A 19,171-nucleotide genomic window follows, 5' to 3' on the forward strand; every position below is an offset into this window, starting at 1 on the left:
CAAGAGGCTGAAAAGGCACAATTTTAAGTTTCTTTAAGAACATCATTAAGTAGGTAGAGCTGAGCGCAGTTAACGTACTCTTCGAATAGGTTAACAACTTTCCATCAAAGCGGAGAGATGTGCTGGTATTGACCAATCACGAGGGAGAAGGCGACAGACCGTCTCGCGTGCTGTGATTGGACGATTTTGCGCTTCTCCGCTTCTCTCCGCTTTAGTAGACATCAACTCATTGTTTCGTATATACACATGCTCACACAATTCGCGCCAATTTTAAGTTGTATTGAGTGAAGTTAGCTGTTAACATCCTCCTACCTTTATCCCACTCGTGGGGTCAGCACAACATGTATTATTCCTCTGTAGTTATACTTTGAACTTAAAAAGTATGGTCATAAAAGGTGAATTAAGGACTAGGTTGAATGAATACATCTCTGAATATATCTGCAAATTGTTTTCGCCTTTTGCTCGTACTTCACACGGTAATTAAAAATTGGCGCGAATTGCATAATACTCTTCTTGAAGCTTACTGCCGTGTATTTTTACAATGGTTCATTTGTGCATTAAAATAATAATTATTAACACTTTGTGCTGTTGTATTACTAGGACAGGCAGGAAGTTAAACTTCGAGAAACTAAGTACATAAATAATTTATTTACTATATCATTATAAATTTATGACTAGAAAAAGGATATCGTTGAGAAATTTGTTACTTATAATTAATCCATCTTTTTGATATGTACTCTTTTAAGTAGGTAATGGCAGTTCCCTATTTATGTTGGACTGTTTATTTACCCCGTAAGGGATGCATGGTAAATATATTTTTTACATTATTTTGTAGGTATGTTTCTTGTGCACTTATCAATTTTATTTTATTATCAAAAATTTCGATGTGATTGCACGAATAGGCACTTTGGAATAGCTAGCGAACTTTGTAAGAGTTGAATGATTCAGAAATTGTTTCTACGAGGAGATTGGTTCGGTGTTAAATACAGGGTGTTAGTGATATCGCAACAAATACTGAGAGGAATGATTCAGACTATGATTCTGAGTTGATATCAAATGGATTTTACTATCGGAAAATCGGAAAAAAATTAAATTATTTTATTTTCCGTTCCATACTTTTGCGACGGAAAATTCTACTTGATATTAACTCAGAATCATGGTCTGAATCATCCCTTACAGTTTTCGTTACGATGTCACTAACATTCTGTATAGGTTAAATACAATCATCTAGAAAAAAATAAGATTATTGTCATCAATATGTATTATCAATTATTATTCAACATTCACCTTAATTCATCTACCATTGTTTCCCGTATAGAGAATTATTAAATATGAATTCTGGACGGATTTATTCGTATAAAGGCACATTTTACGCTTGAATAATGAAAGACAGTCCTTTTTAATAATATTAATATGTTGTAAATGGTCTTCTTCTAGATCGTTGATACTTTGAGATAAGTGCACAAGCCACGATTTTTAGTACTGTTGCCGATCTATCGACATTATCGTTAGCTTATTTTAAATCAATACTGGCCCCGATTCCTGCAGACACGTCCTAATTTTGCTTTAAGTTATACCTGTCATTTTCTTATCCGCCGAAAAGAAAAGACAGCTCTTAATTTTAGGAAGAATGAGTACCTAAATGGATGAATAACCCGGGCGAATCAAAAAAGCATCTCGCTTGTATGCAAACCGTTTGACGTGTGCTGTCAACTTAAATCTGTCGCGTTATTAGCCATTGCAATTTTTTTATATGGTTGTTTTAGATTTGTAATTAAAATTGACGTGTGTTCCATAAATTTTATGCTTGTCGATTACCCGTCCCTTTCCTTTTCGGCGGGTAAGAAAATGATATTTAACTTAAAATTAGATCGTAAAAAATACCACCACTATCGTCACAAATACTTACTATCGATAGTATTGCTTTCGACTATGGCATCAACTATCGATACTGTCGATAGGCAATAGTAGTTTTATGCTTGCTGCTTAGCTTACAGAGTCGGGAAAAGCAGGAGGAAACAATATCCCGCGCACGCGCCCGCTTACTCCGTCTATAGCAAGCATTAAGGCTGGTTTTCCGTCTTCAACAGATATGTCACTAGTTCGAGAGCCTTATATTGTAACAATAACACCCAGTATTGCACATCACCTATTTTCCCTAACAAGTCAAACTTGGCAATATCGACTTACCTACTAATTACCTATATTTGATCAATATTATTTTTAAATAATAATATTTACATGATATATTTAGCTGCCATTTAAATTGATTTACGAGTACTTGATTTAGCCCCGGACGTTTAGAGGCAGTTTTAGACGTCGGTTGTCACTATAGAGTCCTGTGGTTTCTGAACGGAGAAATATATATAGGAATGATAAGATGGCATACAGAAGTGGGCAGGGCTTACGAAATTTTATACTGCGCTGTGTACAGTCATGAGCAATATAATATATCCACTTTAGGACTTTGTCGCACTAACGTGAATGTGACATGGTACCAAAGTGTATACATACGTGACCGTACTCGCGCTTTCCACCCCATGTGTCGACACATACAGTGTTACTACAAAACACAAACTAAAAATAAACTAGGTTTGAAATAGTATTTCGCGCTACGAAAGAATTCGGCGGATTTTAATGAAACTAAATTGACAAGTCATAATAGTGCAGAATCTGCGACAGTAGCGCCGCGGCCTTCGGGACTTCTTTCGTATACGGATTATATTTTAAACATAGTTTATCTTTTAGTCTTTGTTTTGTAGTAACACTGATATTGTTTTTTAGTGAAATGAAAATACAAGTCCGCCGGCTTTCTTCCCAATCGGGGAGCGCGCGTTCGAACTCCTGTACCAGACTTACAAATGAGTTATCAATTTACCTTAAGTGCAGTTTTCACTAACACAGTTAGCTCGACCATTAAAGACGGCTATACGGTTCACCACCTATCACGTTGGTCTAACAGAAAGCTCAGTGAGGAGATACTTAGTCTTCATCTTGCGATGGATGCACCTCTAACTACCAATAATTGGTATAGAGTCGTGAGCTTACCTATGTTATGTTAGGTGAAATGAACTTTGGTCAATTCCTCTTTTTATAGACTTTTCTTTTAAGAGTTAATGCGATGACGCCCCCTCACTGTATCCCGTAAGTTTCTACGATTATGCGTAGTAGATCTACTTGGTTATCATTGTTATAATTACACAAAATTTTCGTGAATTTACGATGACTGAAGTTCAATCATCACTGAACACATCTGTTAGTGATAATGTATTTTAGGGTAGGTACTTACTACGTACATATTTCATCGAGTCGACACAGTTTTTAATGTAAATCATCATCCATTTGAGATTCTATTGTTCCTTTATAACAAAAGGAATACCCTTTAACACCATAAATTATAACAATTCCACTCAATGCTTTAAATATTTTTTTCGATGAGTCATTTGTCTTTACCTCTAAAGGCACGGTCATACACAAGGTATGCATTACGACTTCACATATGCATATGCTAGTTACCTGAAGCTAATCACTTGGTTAGTTAAATGACGTGTCTCGCTTAAACAGCGTTTTGACTGCTTCATGACCGCTTCATACACCGCCATATGTTTGATTCGGCCGCACAACGCGCCGCGTATAGATTCGAACAGGTTTATTATATTTACAAAGTTAAGTCTAAAGGTACAAACAAAAATGAGCACTACTGTTTTAATAAAAATAACTTAAAAACTAATATAACAAGTCTCACTTATATCTATTTATAATTATATTGAGGACGAGATTAAGTTAATAACTAGGTAGGCAAGTCTGTGTAGAATATTCTTGTTAATGATAACACGAGCAAAAGGCACCTGTGAGGCTGCTATTGAATTATGCTCTTAAACAATATTTTGTACTGATACATAGTATTTTTAAGGATTACCATGGTCCCTGTGTTGCTCGCTTAATTTTAACTATTTACACCGATATACGCATCCAGTGCACTCCAAAGCAAATCTGAGCAAAAGTTTTTTCTTAAATTAATGTAATTGGTGTTCAAGCATTAGATTTGCTATAAAGGCACTATTCCATAAGGCATTTTAAACAAACATAAGTTCACCTACCTACCAAGGAACACCACAATGCACCCAATATCAATAAATTCGTTGTAAATTCACACTGAACAAAATCATAATGTCTGCGATTATGGGCTTACACTGTATCTTTAAAATCGACTAGCAATTCATCTAATATTTACAATTACGTCACGACGTTCTTTAGGCACTGAAATCACATTTCCTAGAATTCCGCGCGGTTGGAGAGATTTTATAAAATAATCACTGTAGTGTCATTTCACCTTTTGCGTGGCGCGGTGCGCCTCACTTAGGTATGTCGTCCAGTAGATGACGGTAAAGAGGAAGAAACACACTGGGAAGAGCATGAGTGCGAATCTGTCCAGCGCCCCATGCTGGGCGCCACAAAATAGCACCCCTCTGTCCGCCATTGACGCCACACGCGCCATGAAACTCGAATTGCCGCCATTACGCGGCATCCTCTCCAAGATTGGTGAATCCTAACACAGAATTAACAAAATTAAAAACGGCAAATTTTCCCAGCAACAATTACTCTTCTGTACATTGTAAACATTCTTATCTTGCCAATAGTTTAGCCATTTATAATTTAAAGTTATAAAATTTAGCCTTTCTATTAACTCACACATATCTATTCATGCGCTTTAAGCTGTGCAGACGTACCTAATTTAATTCTAGAATTTCTACTTCTAAATCAATCTAAGATTTCCTTTCTCCATTGATAATTTTGAGTTTTTGGTAGGCACTTCAATTTATCAACTTTCTATGTCTAGCCGTACATACCTATCTAACTACCGCGGATATCGTCCTCTATTGCGTGATCTACAAACCATACTGTGTTGAGCTTTGGCCACACAGTGCAGTGTCCAGTTAATTTTATTTTTTACCTTACTAACAGATCTTGTTTCACATCCAACCTTATTTTGTCTCCAATTCCTTTTTGCCGATGGGGGTGACTAAAAAGTGGCCTAATTTTAAAATTTTGTTGTTGATGACAATGATTCTAAGTTAAAAATGGGTAGCATGCGATGTTAGTACCGTCATAGGTTGTTTAGCTGTGAAACTGCTGGTTGTAGTGGATATTTACCCTCTGGATAGTCATCTGCGACATCTGTTGCTTGAGGGCCTCGTCGTCAATGATTTGCGGGGAGAATACGCCGCCTTGCGGGGTGCCCGCCATGGTCGGCGTGCTCAGCCTCTGTGTATTTACAACAGCAGGTCAACGGTCTCTTGTTAAACCATCAGATATAAACGACCTAATAGTGTAAGTTTCCTTCGAGACACAGATTTCCAGATACCGTGTTTATCAAGTTTGATTTGCTTGACGCTGTCGTCAAACTACTTTTTAAATTTTACTGTTGCAAATACTGAGTGGCAAATGTCTTTCAGCGTGCAGTGATAGAGTTATTAAAGTGCGTCATCAAGTCTACTTTAGATAAGTTTTGGAAGATCTATCTAAGGAGTATGTTTGGTGGGTTCTAACCTGTGAATGGTTGAGGTGGAGTTGTTGAGGGGGTGCTAGTTGGACGGCGGACGCGGCTCGACGTATTTCTTGCCGTCGTTGGCTCCAACTCTTGTCGTAGCGGATGCCGAACAGCACCACGAAATATTCCATCAGCGCCAGGAACACGAATATAGTACAGGAGATCAGCCACACCTCGATGCACTTCAGTTCTAGGGCATCAGGTGAGTTTGTGCTAGAAAAAGTAAGTTTTTGGCATTATATTGCCATGTTTTAAGAACTTCGGAAAAAAAGATTATGTAATTTTTTTTTAAATATTGCAAATGTAATATTATGCTAAAAGTAAGACATTCATAAAGTAAGTGAGAATTACAACATACCTGACAGTATCAAACATAGTGACGAGTGAGAGAAGCGTGGTCACAAGAAGCACCATGCGACCAGGTACGATCTCCGGGATGACACAGAAGCTGCCCCAGGATATGATGACGAAGAGTGACGAGGGCAGATAACTCTCTAGCAGGTACCCTCTTAACTCCCGAGAGAGCTTGATTTGCAACCTAGCTGCTGAATGAGGACCTGCAAGTTTGTTCAGGCCTTTCCTTAGGTCATTTACCACCATTCGTTAAGTAGGTGACATTGATCGTGTTGGTTTATACATACTGGTTATTGATAGGTATAAATTTGTTGTAGTTAAACCAAATTCAAGAATAGTACAACCAGTAAAATACTCAGCTACAGATACTCTTGTGCCTGCTTATTTCTTAATAGAGTAAAAAGTGATAGTATATTTTCAAAGATTTCTCGCCAGCAGCACTAAGCGTTTTCAAATTGGCATTGCTAGTACCTCTTGGTTTAAATCCCGTTTGCGGATCGGTTGCGTATGATGCCAATTTTAATACTACTTACCTACCACAAAGTTGATTTATAGCAGACAGTCGATCTGCTTATTGGGTATCTATCAGAATTGTACCAACAAGATCAATGACCCTATTTTTGACGAACAAAAACATATGCAACAACATACTAACTTACACTGCTTTACAATTAATATTTAAAACATAATTTAACTATCTATCCAAATACGCAACAGTGATACAATGAACAAATAGAGTTGATTTATATTTTGCTCAAAAAGTTCTACCTACAATAAAAATATTACATTACAGAAATAAACAATACTCTATCTACCTTTGTACACTATATAACACCAACATTTGGACATAAAAATACTATCACAAATAGAATAGAACCAATTAATGAAATGTCTTACGTAGATATAATTAAAATAGATATTAATAAAGATATAAATAATAAACTATATCTAAATACGAGTGAAGAATACGACAAAATAAAAGGCAAAAATAATACTGGACATGAACGAGACAAGCACAAAATTACATTAACACTAAACATGGAACAAATGTACATCACAAACATGGAATATTCTGCTTGGCACCAACAGTACTGGAACATTTTTGACAAACTATATGCGATACAGACCATAAAACAAGTACAAATCCATACAATTGAAAAATATCCAACTAAATATAATTACAAAGATTTACCTCTGTCACTTTTCCGTATTTTTAGCTTCAAAAGTACTTAGGCAGACTTGTGTTTATGGTGACCAGCACTTACTTCTTAATGCTTGACAAAATTTATTTAGCGACAACACAACCCGACAGTAGGTTTGTAAAGTTCCTTGAAACTGCATCATTTTCCAGAAGCATTGACATTTTACCACATATTTTGTTTCTTAGTTATAGTTTTTACAGTACCCAAAGGTTAATAACCGTCCACCAATATAATTTTGTAATGCTTTAGAAGATAATCTAAACAACAAAATCTTGATCATCTTAACTTAGTGATCAGGAACCTGTGTCGGTAGAAATAGAGCACATTTTATAACAATTATTCTATTTATTTTTATTCTATTTTGTTATGAACTTATGGCTCAAATTAAACAAATAGATAGATATTACGATGATAGTATGCTCTCTTTTTAAAGTCTTAAGTACTTTTAAAGCCTTTGAGAACTATCGGGCCGAGCAGAGCGGGCGTCATGCCAACGGCGCGCGGGCGTTAGTGGGTACCTACGCGTTAGTTACAGGGCGCAACCGTAAGCAAAGCAATAAATATACATTTACCTTCACCAAAATTGTGAATATGATTACTTTTGTCCGTGACGAAGGAGACTACGTATTTGGGGAGCCTGAACTCGTTCCGCTGCTTCATTCCGAGCCCCGTCCACGGGGCCACGTCGCGCCACTCGAACCGCACGTCCTGGGATGTGTACTTGTCTGGAAATGGGTAAACACTTGGGGTTCATTTCCATTGTCTTTACTGATGGACTGATGACTTTTGCTTACGATTTACTTATATTTTTGCCGATTGTAACAAGCCGATCCTCTTCGCATGAGTTCTATATTTCTGGCTAAAGAACATCATGTTAGATTCCAGAGGCTTTGATAGTGTCGTTGAAAACACAAAAAATAGTATGGATGCAAAGACGTCAAATCCATACTCTACCGCAATCTTATCGACATTTTTCCATAACGTAAGGAAAATGGCGATCAAACACGAACCGTCTGTACAACATACTTACTTACTTACATACTTTTCTTTTTTAGAGACAAAACTCAACTTATGACAGGATATGCGTTATCAAAAAGCAATAAAATTTCAATTATGAATGCAATTTAATCAAAAGTGATTTCGATTCAGCTACTCTATATGAATCCAACTTTGGAAATGTATTTCGTAGGTAAAGGTCAACACAATCCAAAGTTTATACAAGAAATGATTAAAGATGGATTGGAAGCCATTTTGTAATACCTTTGGTTTATAAGAATTCATTGATAGACGGCTAGATTCTAGCTTCAAAATCAATACTAGTTCGAGCGTGCTCTGTAGATAATATTTCGTAAATGAATGCAATGGCCGCGATCGTAAACTACCCGCAAATTAGGACGGTACGGCAGACTCGGTGGTTACATGGTAATTTAGGAGTCTAATATTTGTCTAGAAACAAACTATTTTATGTTGCTGAGTAGTTAGGTTGGATATTTCTTGGAATTTGGGGTTATTTTTGGAAATTTATGAATTTTGTCTTTGTCTTAGGGTGGTATTAATAAACGAATCTCAGCTGAGACTGCCCTCAAGATCATGCTCAAGTCCCTGTTTTTATATGAGAACTGTCACATTGACATGAACTTGAGATCAGTATCGAAGTAGTTTATTAATACTACACATTAGTACACATAGAGTATCACGGACTTCCCTCGTGCACTCTGGTCCGCCGGAGGTTCCATGTTGCTTTGTAGAGACATAGACCATAGAAAATAAATATAAATTTCTATGTCACTCAGTAATTACATTTTATGCATGGTTAGGGTTTATTTGACATCTCACGGATGTGCTTAGGATAGCAATATGTGTGCTTTTCTTTGCGTGCCTGACCATGGAGTGTTGGTATTTGGGTTCATCACTTACAGCTGCTAAAATCTATCGCACAATTCTGTACATCCAGCGGATACAGCACGAAGTCCATCTCACATTTGATCGTTATTGTTGCTCTGAAAACAAACAAAAGAAAACATGAATTTTGACTATATGGTGTACATTTCTTGCTCTACAGCACGGGCCTCCGGCTTTTGACATACTTATTTTCAGTTTTGTTGTATTATTTTATTGTAATCTTCATCATACTTTTTATCGTTTATCTAATCCTTTATAAGTTTTTGTACATTTCGTCCCTTTATAGTGAAAACCTTGAAAGCGCTTTTTTTGAAAAATTACATTCTGATGGATTCTGGATGTTGCATACGAGCTAGTCTCAATCCGCGTAAAAACGTTTAGTCGCTGTATGAATTGAAAATAGTATGTGACCGTCTGTCCGTTTCGAGATTTTAGTGAAGACAATCTGAAAATCACACCAGGACGTGGTTTTTCAAAAGCGCTTACGCGATTTCCACTTTAAGGGAGGATTTGTAACTATATAACTTTCGTTATAACAGTTATTACAACAACATAATACAACATTCAACATTCTCAAGAACACGCTGCCAAAATAAACTAGTATCATTGTATTTGAAGTGAAATTGCATAGTTTGCAAAAATAAACCGTTTTGATACATCTAGACGTGTCTGAAGCAAGAGTTGATTGTCTGGATATTCACTCGAAGATTGCTCATAACATGTTTACAGTGCCATTAAGATTTTATGGCCAGTACATAAACACGTTGTCTCGCATTCGGTAGTGTTACTTATATAAGGAAAGTGCGATGAGAATTCATTTAAACGCAAAGTCAATAGAAGATTTTTGTCAATATTGTTTAATTTAGTCGTCTTTTTTCAGCAAAATGCCTTTCTTATAACATTTATTGAGCACGTTTTATCTCAGCAACGATGTCAGCAAATCACAACTTAAAAATTATAATGTTTCTGCTTACTACTTATTCGTTGATTTTGATTACACTTTATATTCATGTAACAGAAACATCCTTTAGCTATACGTTCCACTGGTTCTACTCAATCCCACTCATTATTAGTGTACACAATTTTAACCAAAGCAATTTCTACCGAACTGAATTCTTTGTCTGTTTACTAACATATTACGTAATTCATCACCAGCCCATTAACGTCCCCACTGCAGGGGCACGGGCCTTCTCTATGGATGGATAGGGAGATCGGGCCTTAAACCATCACGCGGGCCCAGTGCGGATTGATGGTTATTAACGACTGTTAATGCAGCCGGGACCAACGGCTTAACGTGCCTTACGAAGCACGGAGGAGCTCGAGATGATCTTTTTTTTTGTGGTCACCCATCCTATGACCGGCTTTTTTTTGCGAAAGTTGCTTAACTTCAACAATCGCAGACCGAGCGCGTTTACCGCTGCGCCACCGAGCTCCTCATTACGTAATTGTTACTAATTATCTATGGGCTAAGTTGCCTGAAAGAAATGTTTTTTTTTTAATTGCTAGCGTTTTTTCATCAAGAAGATTGCCTCTGGTATATTTGGTCGCAAAAAATTGGAAAGCTTTGAGGTCTCACACTCGTCAGCGCAGACCCGTTTGAGGCTCTCACAGCCCTACCAAACATAAGAAACAAAAGGACGAACCCAATACTGACTGAGACGGTGCCGTTGGTGTAGAGCCGGAGCGAAGCCATCTCCTGGAGAACCGACAGGATCTTCATCGTCTGCAGCTGCATGATGTACAGGTCCGGGGTCCATATCAGCTGGCGGAACTCCCAGGGCAGGTCGATGAACGGCATTCCTGGGGGGACGCGCAGTCTCGTCTCTTGCCAGGACACTTGGAGGAACACGTCCAGAGTTATCTCCTTGGACAAGAAAGTGGTCTGGTTATTCGGTGGTTTATGGTTGTTTGGAACAATTAAAGAATACGAACGTCGTATAAAGAAATCAAAGAATTGGTTTTGGATATAGATAGATGAAAAATGTTACACTGACAAGGGCGTGGATCTTAAGTTTGAAGAAGATGGGTTGTTTCGTAACTTAGCTGGTTTGCATCCCGGCTCAGGCTGTTAAACCTCTGAATTCGTCTTCTATGAGATTGAATTCATAATTGGATCATAAACAATTAAAATCACGTGGTTTCCATTATTTATGCCCGCTTACTGGCAAGGCTCGCCCTCTATTACATAGCTTTAAACGTTTTAAAAGTAGCTGGCAAGGAGCGGGTGTAAGCACTATACACCTTGGCCTACCCCTTCGGGGGTACAGGCGTAATGTGCGATGATCGTGTTATGTTTGAAATAAGTATACATTTTTACCTCTCTATTCTCATCGACCCCCGACACTCGGTTGACGTTCACACCAATGTAGACTGTTGTGTTTTTGGCTGAAATATAAAAGAGAAACAAGTTATTTTCCTCCTGATCTATAGAAAAGTTTACTGCCATCATTCTGTTAGTCTTTGATCATACGAAAGAATAGACTTCAAGACAACCGGATTCACCATGAACTTCGGTAGGTAATATGTCAAGGCTAAAAGGTAGACTTGATAGAGTTGGCACTAAATCTCGTTTGTGATAAATAAAGAAGAATTTAAATCAATGCTAAAAGCTTTTTTATGTATGTTTTCTTATGTACTGAAAGAGGATTTTTCAGCAAGGTGAGCTGTCAGCGCTCCCCATTTGTCCAGCCATGTAGTTAATGTCATTTGCGGCAAGTCTACAATAAGTCACGTTTAAAAGACGGCCGGAATAGCTAATGCCATTGGCGAAGTAACGTTTAACTTTTACTCTTTTACACGTTCACTGTGTAACTGAAAATTTGATATCAATACCTCATGTGCCATGTTATTTTTCAATAAACACATTAGAATTTATGTACATAGACACACTTTGAATAGTGAAACGGCCATCAGATATGATGGTTAGCTGCGAATATAAAAATAAGCAGTCTCCGACCAAAAAGCGTCAGGATTAGCAGAACGTAGTGGGTAGCTCACTGGGACGGGCTAACCTATAAAATGCTACTTAGCTTCTATGATGATCTTGTGACGTAGCGAGTAGGCGCCGCTACTTCAAAAGCGCACCCCTGATGCCGTGCAGCAGCGGTATCAGTACTGGTTGGAGGCCGAGTAAAATGGATTCTGGTAGGGCTCTAGCTAGAACATCAGCGATTGAGAAATTGTTCGGTGTACTGCGGAACGGAAGGCGATTGGGGCAACCACCGTTCTACACGCCCTATCTATCGAGTAATGGCGATTACTCCACCGACAAGAGCGCAGCTCTTAAATAAAGAGAGAGAGAGGGAGAGACACTTTGGCAAGAAAAAATGTGCCCCACATATTGGACATGCACATATGTTAAATTTCGAATGTATTGCCCCATATGTGGTTCATACACAGTGAACGTGTTAACACTATGAATGTAATTGTTGGCTATTATGTATTAGGTACTTACTGAATATGTTGCTAGTAGATTATATTGTTTAGTTTTTGTAAATACGATGTCGTTTAGAACCTATTGAATACGTTTAGCTACTTGTCTTCCGGGCATGTAGTCAAACCCGAGAGATCCTTTCTAAAATGATAAACAATTATCGGCTGATCCGTTACCTATCTATCCGTTGTCACCACAAGGGTCGTCATATTCATCTTAAGACTTCGTATCAACAGTGGCTTCAACTTGCCTTTGATTACATGTGGCCCTACTCCAATAGGGCCCACGAGCGTGAGTTTAATTGCAAGCATGATTCCGTCTAATATCTGTTTTTTTTCTCTGCAAGCTATTCGCTGTATATTTACTGACTGTTATTTTCACAAAGGCTTAGAGCCGCAACAAAATTATAAAGATTATAAAATTCTGTAAAATAAATCTGTATAATAAATGTATCTGTGTGTGTGTGTGTGTGTTACATACATACACACATACATAAACTCACGCCTATTTCCCACCGGTGTAAGCAGAGACTATAGAATTCCATTTGCTTCGATCCTGACACACTTCTATTGCTTCCTCCACATTCATAAATTACTTACATACATTTTTCACATTATATTTAACCACTGCCCTATTTCTCCCTAAAAAGTAGCATACAAAATGCTGCACCGACAAGAGCGTGGCTCTTAAATTGATGATGATGATATTTAATATATCCAGGGCTACGCCTCTCGTCTATCTAAAAAAGACCACCACGGAGTGCGCCCTGCCCAAAGATTCTTCTATTAGTATCATTCCCGCGATGCACCGCCAAGCCAAGTCCTGGGCAAGGAACCGTGCAAAGCGAGGATCACCTCCCTTATATTATCGTGTTAAGTACGTAAGTGGAATGGTGGTGGAGTTAGTGGAAGTTAGTTGTCGAAATCACTTTATAATACTGTCCTTTGTTTGACAAGGGTCATTGCAGGTTTGAATCACCTGATTGTCCGAAAAACTAAGATGATTCTATGCTTCAGAGGGCAGGTTAAGCCGTTGGTTCGGGCTATTAGCCGTAAAAAACACCTCTACCAATTCGCAGTTTAGCAGAGGAGTGTGGTGGGGTATGCTCGATTAAGTCCGGTTGATTAAGGGGAAGTCTGTGCCCAGCAGTGGGACGTCTATTTAGTTTGTTTATGTATGTTATATATCGTGTTAAAATGACGTTGTGCTATTATGAAATATAATTATAATATTTGCTTCTGCGCCGGTGACGTTCGCGATGTCTCCGCGGGTATGCCGCATACCGTATTTCAGTTTCGTGAAAACTTTAACTTTCTCTTCATACTTACACAGTGTTATACAAACTTATACAAAGTAAAAATGTAGATATTTAAGTATAGGTAGATATTATAGTTCAACCATAGAATAAGGAATAAATACTAAGTATGTGTGAGGAGCTCGGTGGCGCAGCGGTAAACGCGCTCGGTCTGCGATTGTTGAAGTTAAGCAACTTTCGCAAAAGCCGGTCATCGGATGGGTGACCACAAAAAAAAAAGTTTTCATCTTCGTGCTTCGGAAGGCACGTTAAGCCGTTGGTTCCGGCTGCATTAGCAGTCGTTAATAACCACCAATCCGCACAGGGCCCGCGTGGTGGTTTAAGGCCCGATCTCCCTATCCATCCATAGGGAAGGCCCGTGCCCCAGCAGTGGGGACGTTACTGGGCTGGTGATGATGATGACTAAGTACGTGTATAAAACGGCAACTCTCCGCCCTCTACCAGCGACTGAGCTAGGTTTACCTCAACCCCCCTCGGACTAACTATGGCGTCTGACGTCACACACTGAGATGCGCGTTTACGATAATGTCAATGTGTAGTGTTCGTGTAAAACGAGGTGTTTTGTATGAAATGTGTGTGGAGTGGTTCAACTGTTGCTGCAAGTTGTCTTACATTACAAGTGGCTCTGCTCATCCAATTACGGATTATAGGCGTATTTTATGTACTTCCTATACTAGTATGTACTGCTATCCTTTATGCCTCTATGTCAAGTCAAAAATTAAAACTTCTTATCGTGTGGGTTGTGAGGTGGAATACCAACCTCACCATCCCTTGGTATCAGGGTTATCACTGCGCCGCCAAAGGTCCCTGACACGGCTCATGTAACTACTACACACTTACATCAGTAGGTAGTAACCGGCACCAACGTCTTCACGTGCTTTCCGAGGCACGGATCATCTTACTTTCTTTTTTCATCTTTCTTTTTTGTTTCTTTTTTTATAGTATGGATTGGTAACAGCCCCGCGCCAACCGCACCAACAGTCGTCAACCCCCAATCATTCATCACTGCATTTACATAAACCCATTATCGTTAAAAAAATATATTTCTATGGTGCATTATTTATATTTATATTTACTTGGGGGAGGCTTATGCCCAGCAGTGGGCGTCGTACGGCTGATGATGATGATTATTATTACAATGTGATTATTATTCGATCCGGAGGTCCGGGTTCGATTACCGATGAGGACATCGTCGAAATCACGTTGTGATACTGTCATTTGTCTGGTAAGGACTTTTCAGGCATGAATCGCCTGATTGTCCGAAAAAGTAAGATGATTTCGTGCTTGAGAGGGCACGTTAAGCCGTTGGTCTCGGCTATTAGCCGTAAAAACACCTCCACCAACCGGCATTGGAGCAGCGTGGTGGAGTATGCTCCATACCCCCTCTGGTTGATAGAAGGGAAGCCTGTGCCCAGCAATGGGACGTACCTATATAGGCTGTTTATGTATGTATGTGATTATTATTACTAGCCTATTTGAACCCACTGCTGGGAAAATGTCACCTACTTATAGATATTTAATTATTTATTTAATAATAAACACACGTAACAAGTTACAGACACAAATCTTATGAAATAATACACTTTTTGAGGTTCAGACTGTAACCCAACTAGACGTATGCAAGTTATATAATAATACTATGGTGAGAAAACACGACGCAAATTAGATAGACAAAAAGAGAAAAATAAACAGTAAATCATCTACAATAAAGTCTATTTATTATTACTGCAGTATAATAAGTGTAATGGGCTTTTAAAATAAATATGTTGACCTTTCGTTGGCGTTCATACCTTGATGTTACACTAAAAATAAAGAATGCACAGGGAGTGTCCTTTGGTTTAATAATGCTCAGTCGTAAAGCTAAAAGTTCTTCATTTTTATATAAACTTTAGAATGGAGTGTAGATATTACAATATACTTAACGTAACAATATAAATAGCCTGTATATATAAGTCTCTCTGTAGGACACATACTTCTTCTTATAGGGAGTCTTATACGGGGTGTTAGTGACATCGTAACGAATACTGAGGGGGATGATTCAGACCATGATTCTGAGTTAATATCAAGTGGAATTTTCCGTCGCAAAATTCATGATTTTTTTTAGTTTTTTAAAATTATTTTCAATTCTATACTTTTGCGATGGAAAATTCCACTTGATATTAACTCAGAATAATCAGCTGAATCATCCCCCTCAGTATTCGTTACGATGTCACTTACACCCCGTAAAAGTACATACGGTAGCCATACAAGTAGGTATGGGTGTTAGTGACACCGTAACGAATACTGAGGGGGATGGTTCAGATCATGATTCTGAGTTGATATCAAGTGGAATTTTCAGTCTGAATATTCCTGAAAATTTTTGTGTTTCTTTTTATTATTTTCAATTCCATACTTTTGCGACGTAAAATTTCACTTGATATCATCTCAGAATCATGTCCTCAATCACCCCTCAAAGTTTTCGTTACGATGTCACTAACACCCTGTATTATGTTTAACACGTTTCATGGTTGTTCTGGTTGGAGATGACTTGCCGTTACTTATACAATATAAACATTCCATGACAATGAGGGACGTTCCACGTTACGTACACCAAAACGTTGTACAGTTTTAACGTGATAATTACTTATTTTCTTTTTACTCGGGTACATAATTGAGGACAGAAGAGGCAAGATGATTGGACACCTAATAAGACACGACGAATTCATTAAAAACATCATAGAAGGAAAGCTAGAAGGAAAGAGAGGAAGGGGAAGACCAAGAAGAGCTTACATGGAACAGATTAAAGAAAAGGTTAACGTCGTGTCTTATAGGGAAGTCAAGGAATTGGCCTTTGATAGACTGGAATGGAAAATGCTACACCGACAAGAGCATGGCTCTTAAATTGATGATGATGATGGGCATTTCTACGGGAAGAGCCGATTGAGTGATTCCAGTGAAAAAAGTACCTGTAGCATCTAATTACGTACTTGGAAAAAATACTCACGTATTTATAGGACTCTTGGCTTCGTGGAGGGTAATTTAGAAGACCGTAAAGTTTTATAAAAGCGTCAAAAAAAAATCCCGAAGTTTGAAAACGGGCAGAATTTGGCTTAAAATGACGTGAAGCCATTCCAGAATTGACTCGTTATTGCTTCGTAACTTCTAAACTACTAGTTTCCAAAACATAATTCCAACGTTCACAGAACAAGGGATAGTTAATAAAGCTAAATACGTAATTGTGTTTATTGTGAACCTTTTAGTTTTAGTACAATAACATATTTTAATTTTGAAGCCAGCATGTGTCTCAATTCGGTGAAATTAAGTTTTGTCAACTTACATCACTAACTACGCGCAGTACTATCACCACTACCCGGTTCCCGTGGAGAGCCAGGTGCGCCCGAGTGCCCGAGATGTGTGGATGGGCGGACTGCTGCATAGAGGAGAGTTTTTCGAAGGGTCGAAATCGTTGGTTTTTTTTGGGGTAGGGTCAATTCTAAAATCGGTGGAAGATATTAATTTTGTTTATGAAGTATTTAATAATATATGTGCTAAATTAATTAAGTATTTAGGTGATATTTGACTGTATGTTTTGTATTAATTGATTTAATTGATAACTTTACTAGATAATTGATGAAATGTGATATTTTCTCAATTCAATGGGTCTCAATTCCCCAGAAAATGGGGCACCGAATTGAGAATTACTTGCATCGAATTGAGATTTGATAATGTTTACATAACAAATGGCATCACGCCTGTTACTCCGAAGGAGTAGGTTAGGGAGAAGGTTAGTTTATTATTATTATGAGAACATTATTAGTATTAGATGTAATAATTCAATCAAAATTTAAAGCGAATAAAGCCAACTGCCAGAACGTATTTGCCGGAGGGATGGCTCCAGTGGAAAGTCATTCCTCACACGAGACAAGACCTCTTAGGCCCAAACTTGGACCCGCTTGTTCTGAACACAATTAGATTCGCTCTCCCGACAGTCGAGCTTGCAAGAGCATATTGCTCAGAATGTACATCCCTCCTGGAGAAGACCCACCGGGATATGAAAATTAAAATACCCTTTTGTGTAGGTCTCATAATTGGCACACCTTAAATCAGTTCAAGGATCAGAGGATCAGCTGTTCTAAATGAGCTGATAGTGGCTTCACTCGCTGAATTTAAAACCACTGCTTTTAAGCCGTAAGGATGCGTCTAAGGAGCTAGCAGATAGTGAAGATACAGACGATCTATCTACAGTTCGGTCCTCATCATCGAAGTCAAAGAAATTGTCCAGGGTCGATAAATTAGAACAGAACTTTAGTGAGATGAAGGACCTGCTTTCCAACAACTCAAAGAGGCTCGATAATACTTCAGACGATGAATGTCGTTCGCACGAAGGATTTCTTGAGGAGGATACAACGAAATCATTCACCTGAAAAGTTCCGGATCTATTACCTGAAGAAGATGTAGAAGATTTTGATTTCGCTTCCATGACTAAGGAACAAGATCCTTGAGGGAATCAAGTGCTTGAGGTTGGGTGAACTAGCATAAAAGCAGATACGTTATTCGTCTTTCACGTCTTTTGAGTTAACCCTTGCTTAAAGAAGTTTAACTCGTCAAACGCCGCAGCTGATTTTTTGATAAAGCAGGAAACCGGTTTCGGGACGACTTTACACGGCTTGTTATTGCAACGAGAAACGCTTGGCAATACTATGAAGGAACTTTGAACCAAACATCCTACTCTGAAACAGGATCTTAAGGATACATTTTTGGGATCAAACTCAGGTTTCAAAAATATATCGGATGATGTCCTACAATGTGTATGCGGTCGCAAGGTAGAAGCTATTGAGCAGAGAAGAAATGCTATCTTGCCACAAGATGAATACCATGCTACATTAAAATAGATATAAAGTTATAAAGACAGGTCATAGAAAATTCTTGACAATAGTACACAACACAGAAAACTTCAGTTTATTTGCCTACCTTTCGGCCTATTGACTGCACCGCTCACATTTGCAAGGGTATCAAACACAGCTAAGGGAAAACCCTTAGCTGTGCAGCGGTCCAGTATAAGGGGATAAGAGTGATAGTTTACCTCGACAATTTCCTCTTAGCCAATCAACAGAAAGACCAGTTAGAGGAAGACACCTTATACGTGGTAAATTATCTGGAAAAGCTTGGATGGAAAATAAACAGAAATAAATCTCTGAACCCACCAACCCATTGTCTAGACTACTTGGGGATAATGTGGGACACAGAGAAAAACAGAACCTTTATACCGGACAGCAGAATAGACAACTTAACAAGTATCCTTATGGAAGTATTGAAATCAGGAACTTGGAATTGGGTCACAGGAAAAAGTCTTGTAGGGAAATTGGGTTTTGAATCTTTCACGGTCCCTCTAGGAAGATTACATATCAGACGTCTTCAAAGTGCAGCCATTTGTC

The 19,171-nt window shown here is 38.3% G+C and overlaps 2 protein-coding genes across 5 annotated transcripts in view; one reads left to right on the forward strand and one right to left on the reverse strand.

Annotated features, from left to right (window-relative positions):
• Nucleotides 1–19,171, forward strand: part of LOC126367736 (uncharacterized) — a 558,664-nt gene that overhangs the window by 114,959 nt on the left and 424,534 nt on the right. The window lies entirely within an intron of this gene.
• LOC126367789 (gamma-aminobutyric acid receptor subunit delta-like) overlaps nt 1,614–19,171 on the reverse strand; it is a 45,682-nt gene continuing 28,124 nt past the window's right edge. For 2 of the 4 annotated variants that reach the window (XM_050011533.1, XM_050011530.1), the window contains exons 3-10: nt 11,327–11,394; nt 10,653–10,873; nt 9,025–9,107; nt 7,680–7,832; nt 5,910–6,126; nt 5,551–5,764; nt 5,155–5,265; nt 1,614–4,549 (exon numbers count right to left, since the gene is read on the reverse strand). In XM_050011533.1, coding sequence (XP_049867490.1) covers nt 4,325–4,549; nt 5,155–5,265; nt 5,551–5,764; nt 5,910–6,126; nt 7,680–7,832; nt 9,025–9,107; nt 10,653–10,873; nt 11,327–11,394 — 1,292 coding nt within the window. In that variant the 3' untranslated portion in view covers nt 1,614–4,324. The remainder of the gene's footprint in view (nt 4,550–5,154; nt 5,266–5,550; nt 5,765–5,909; nt 6,127–7,679; nt 7,833–9,024; nt 9,108–10,652; nt 10,874–11,326; nt 11,395–19,171) is intronic. The other 2 variants (XM_050011532.1, XM_050011531.1) reach the window with 2 other exon arrangements.

The sequence above is a fragment of the Pectinophora gossypiella genome, chromosome 6, assembly GCF_024362695.1.
Source record: "Pectinophora gossypiella chromosome 6, ilPecGoss1.1, whole genome shotgun sequence".
In the NCBI taxonomy this organism is placed as follows: Eukaryota; Metazoa; Arthropoda; class Insecta; order Lepidoptera; family Gelechiidae; genus Pectinophora; species Pectinophora gossypiella.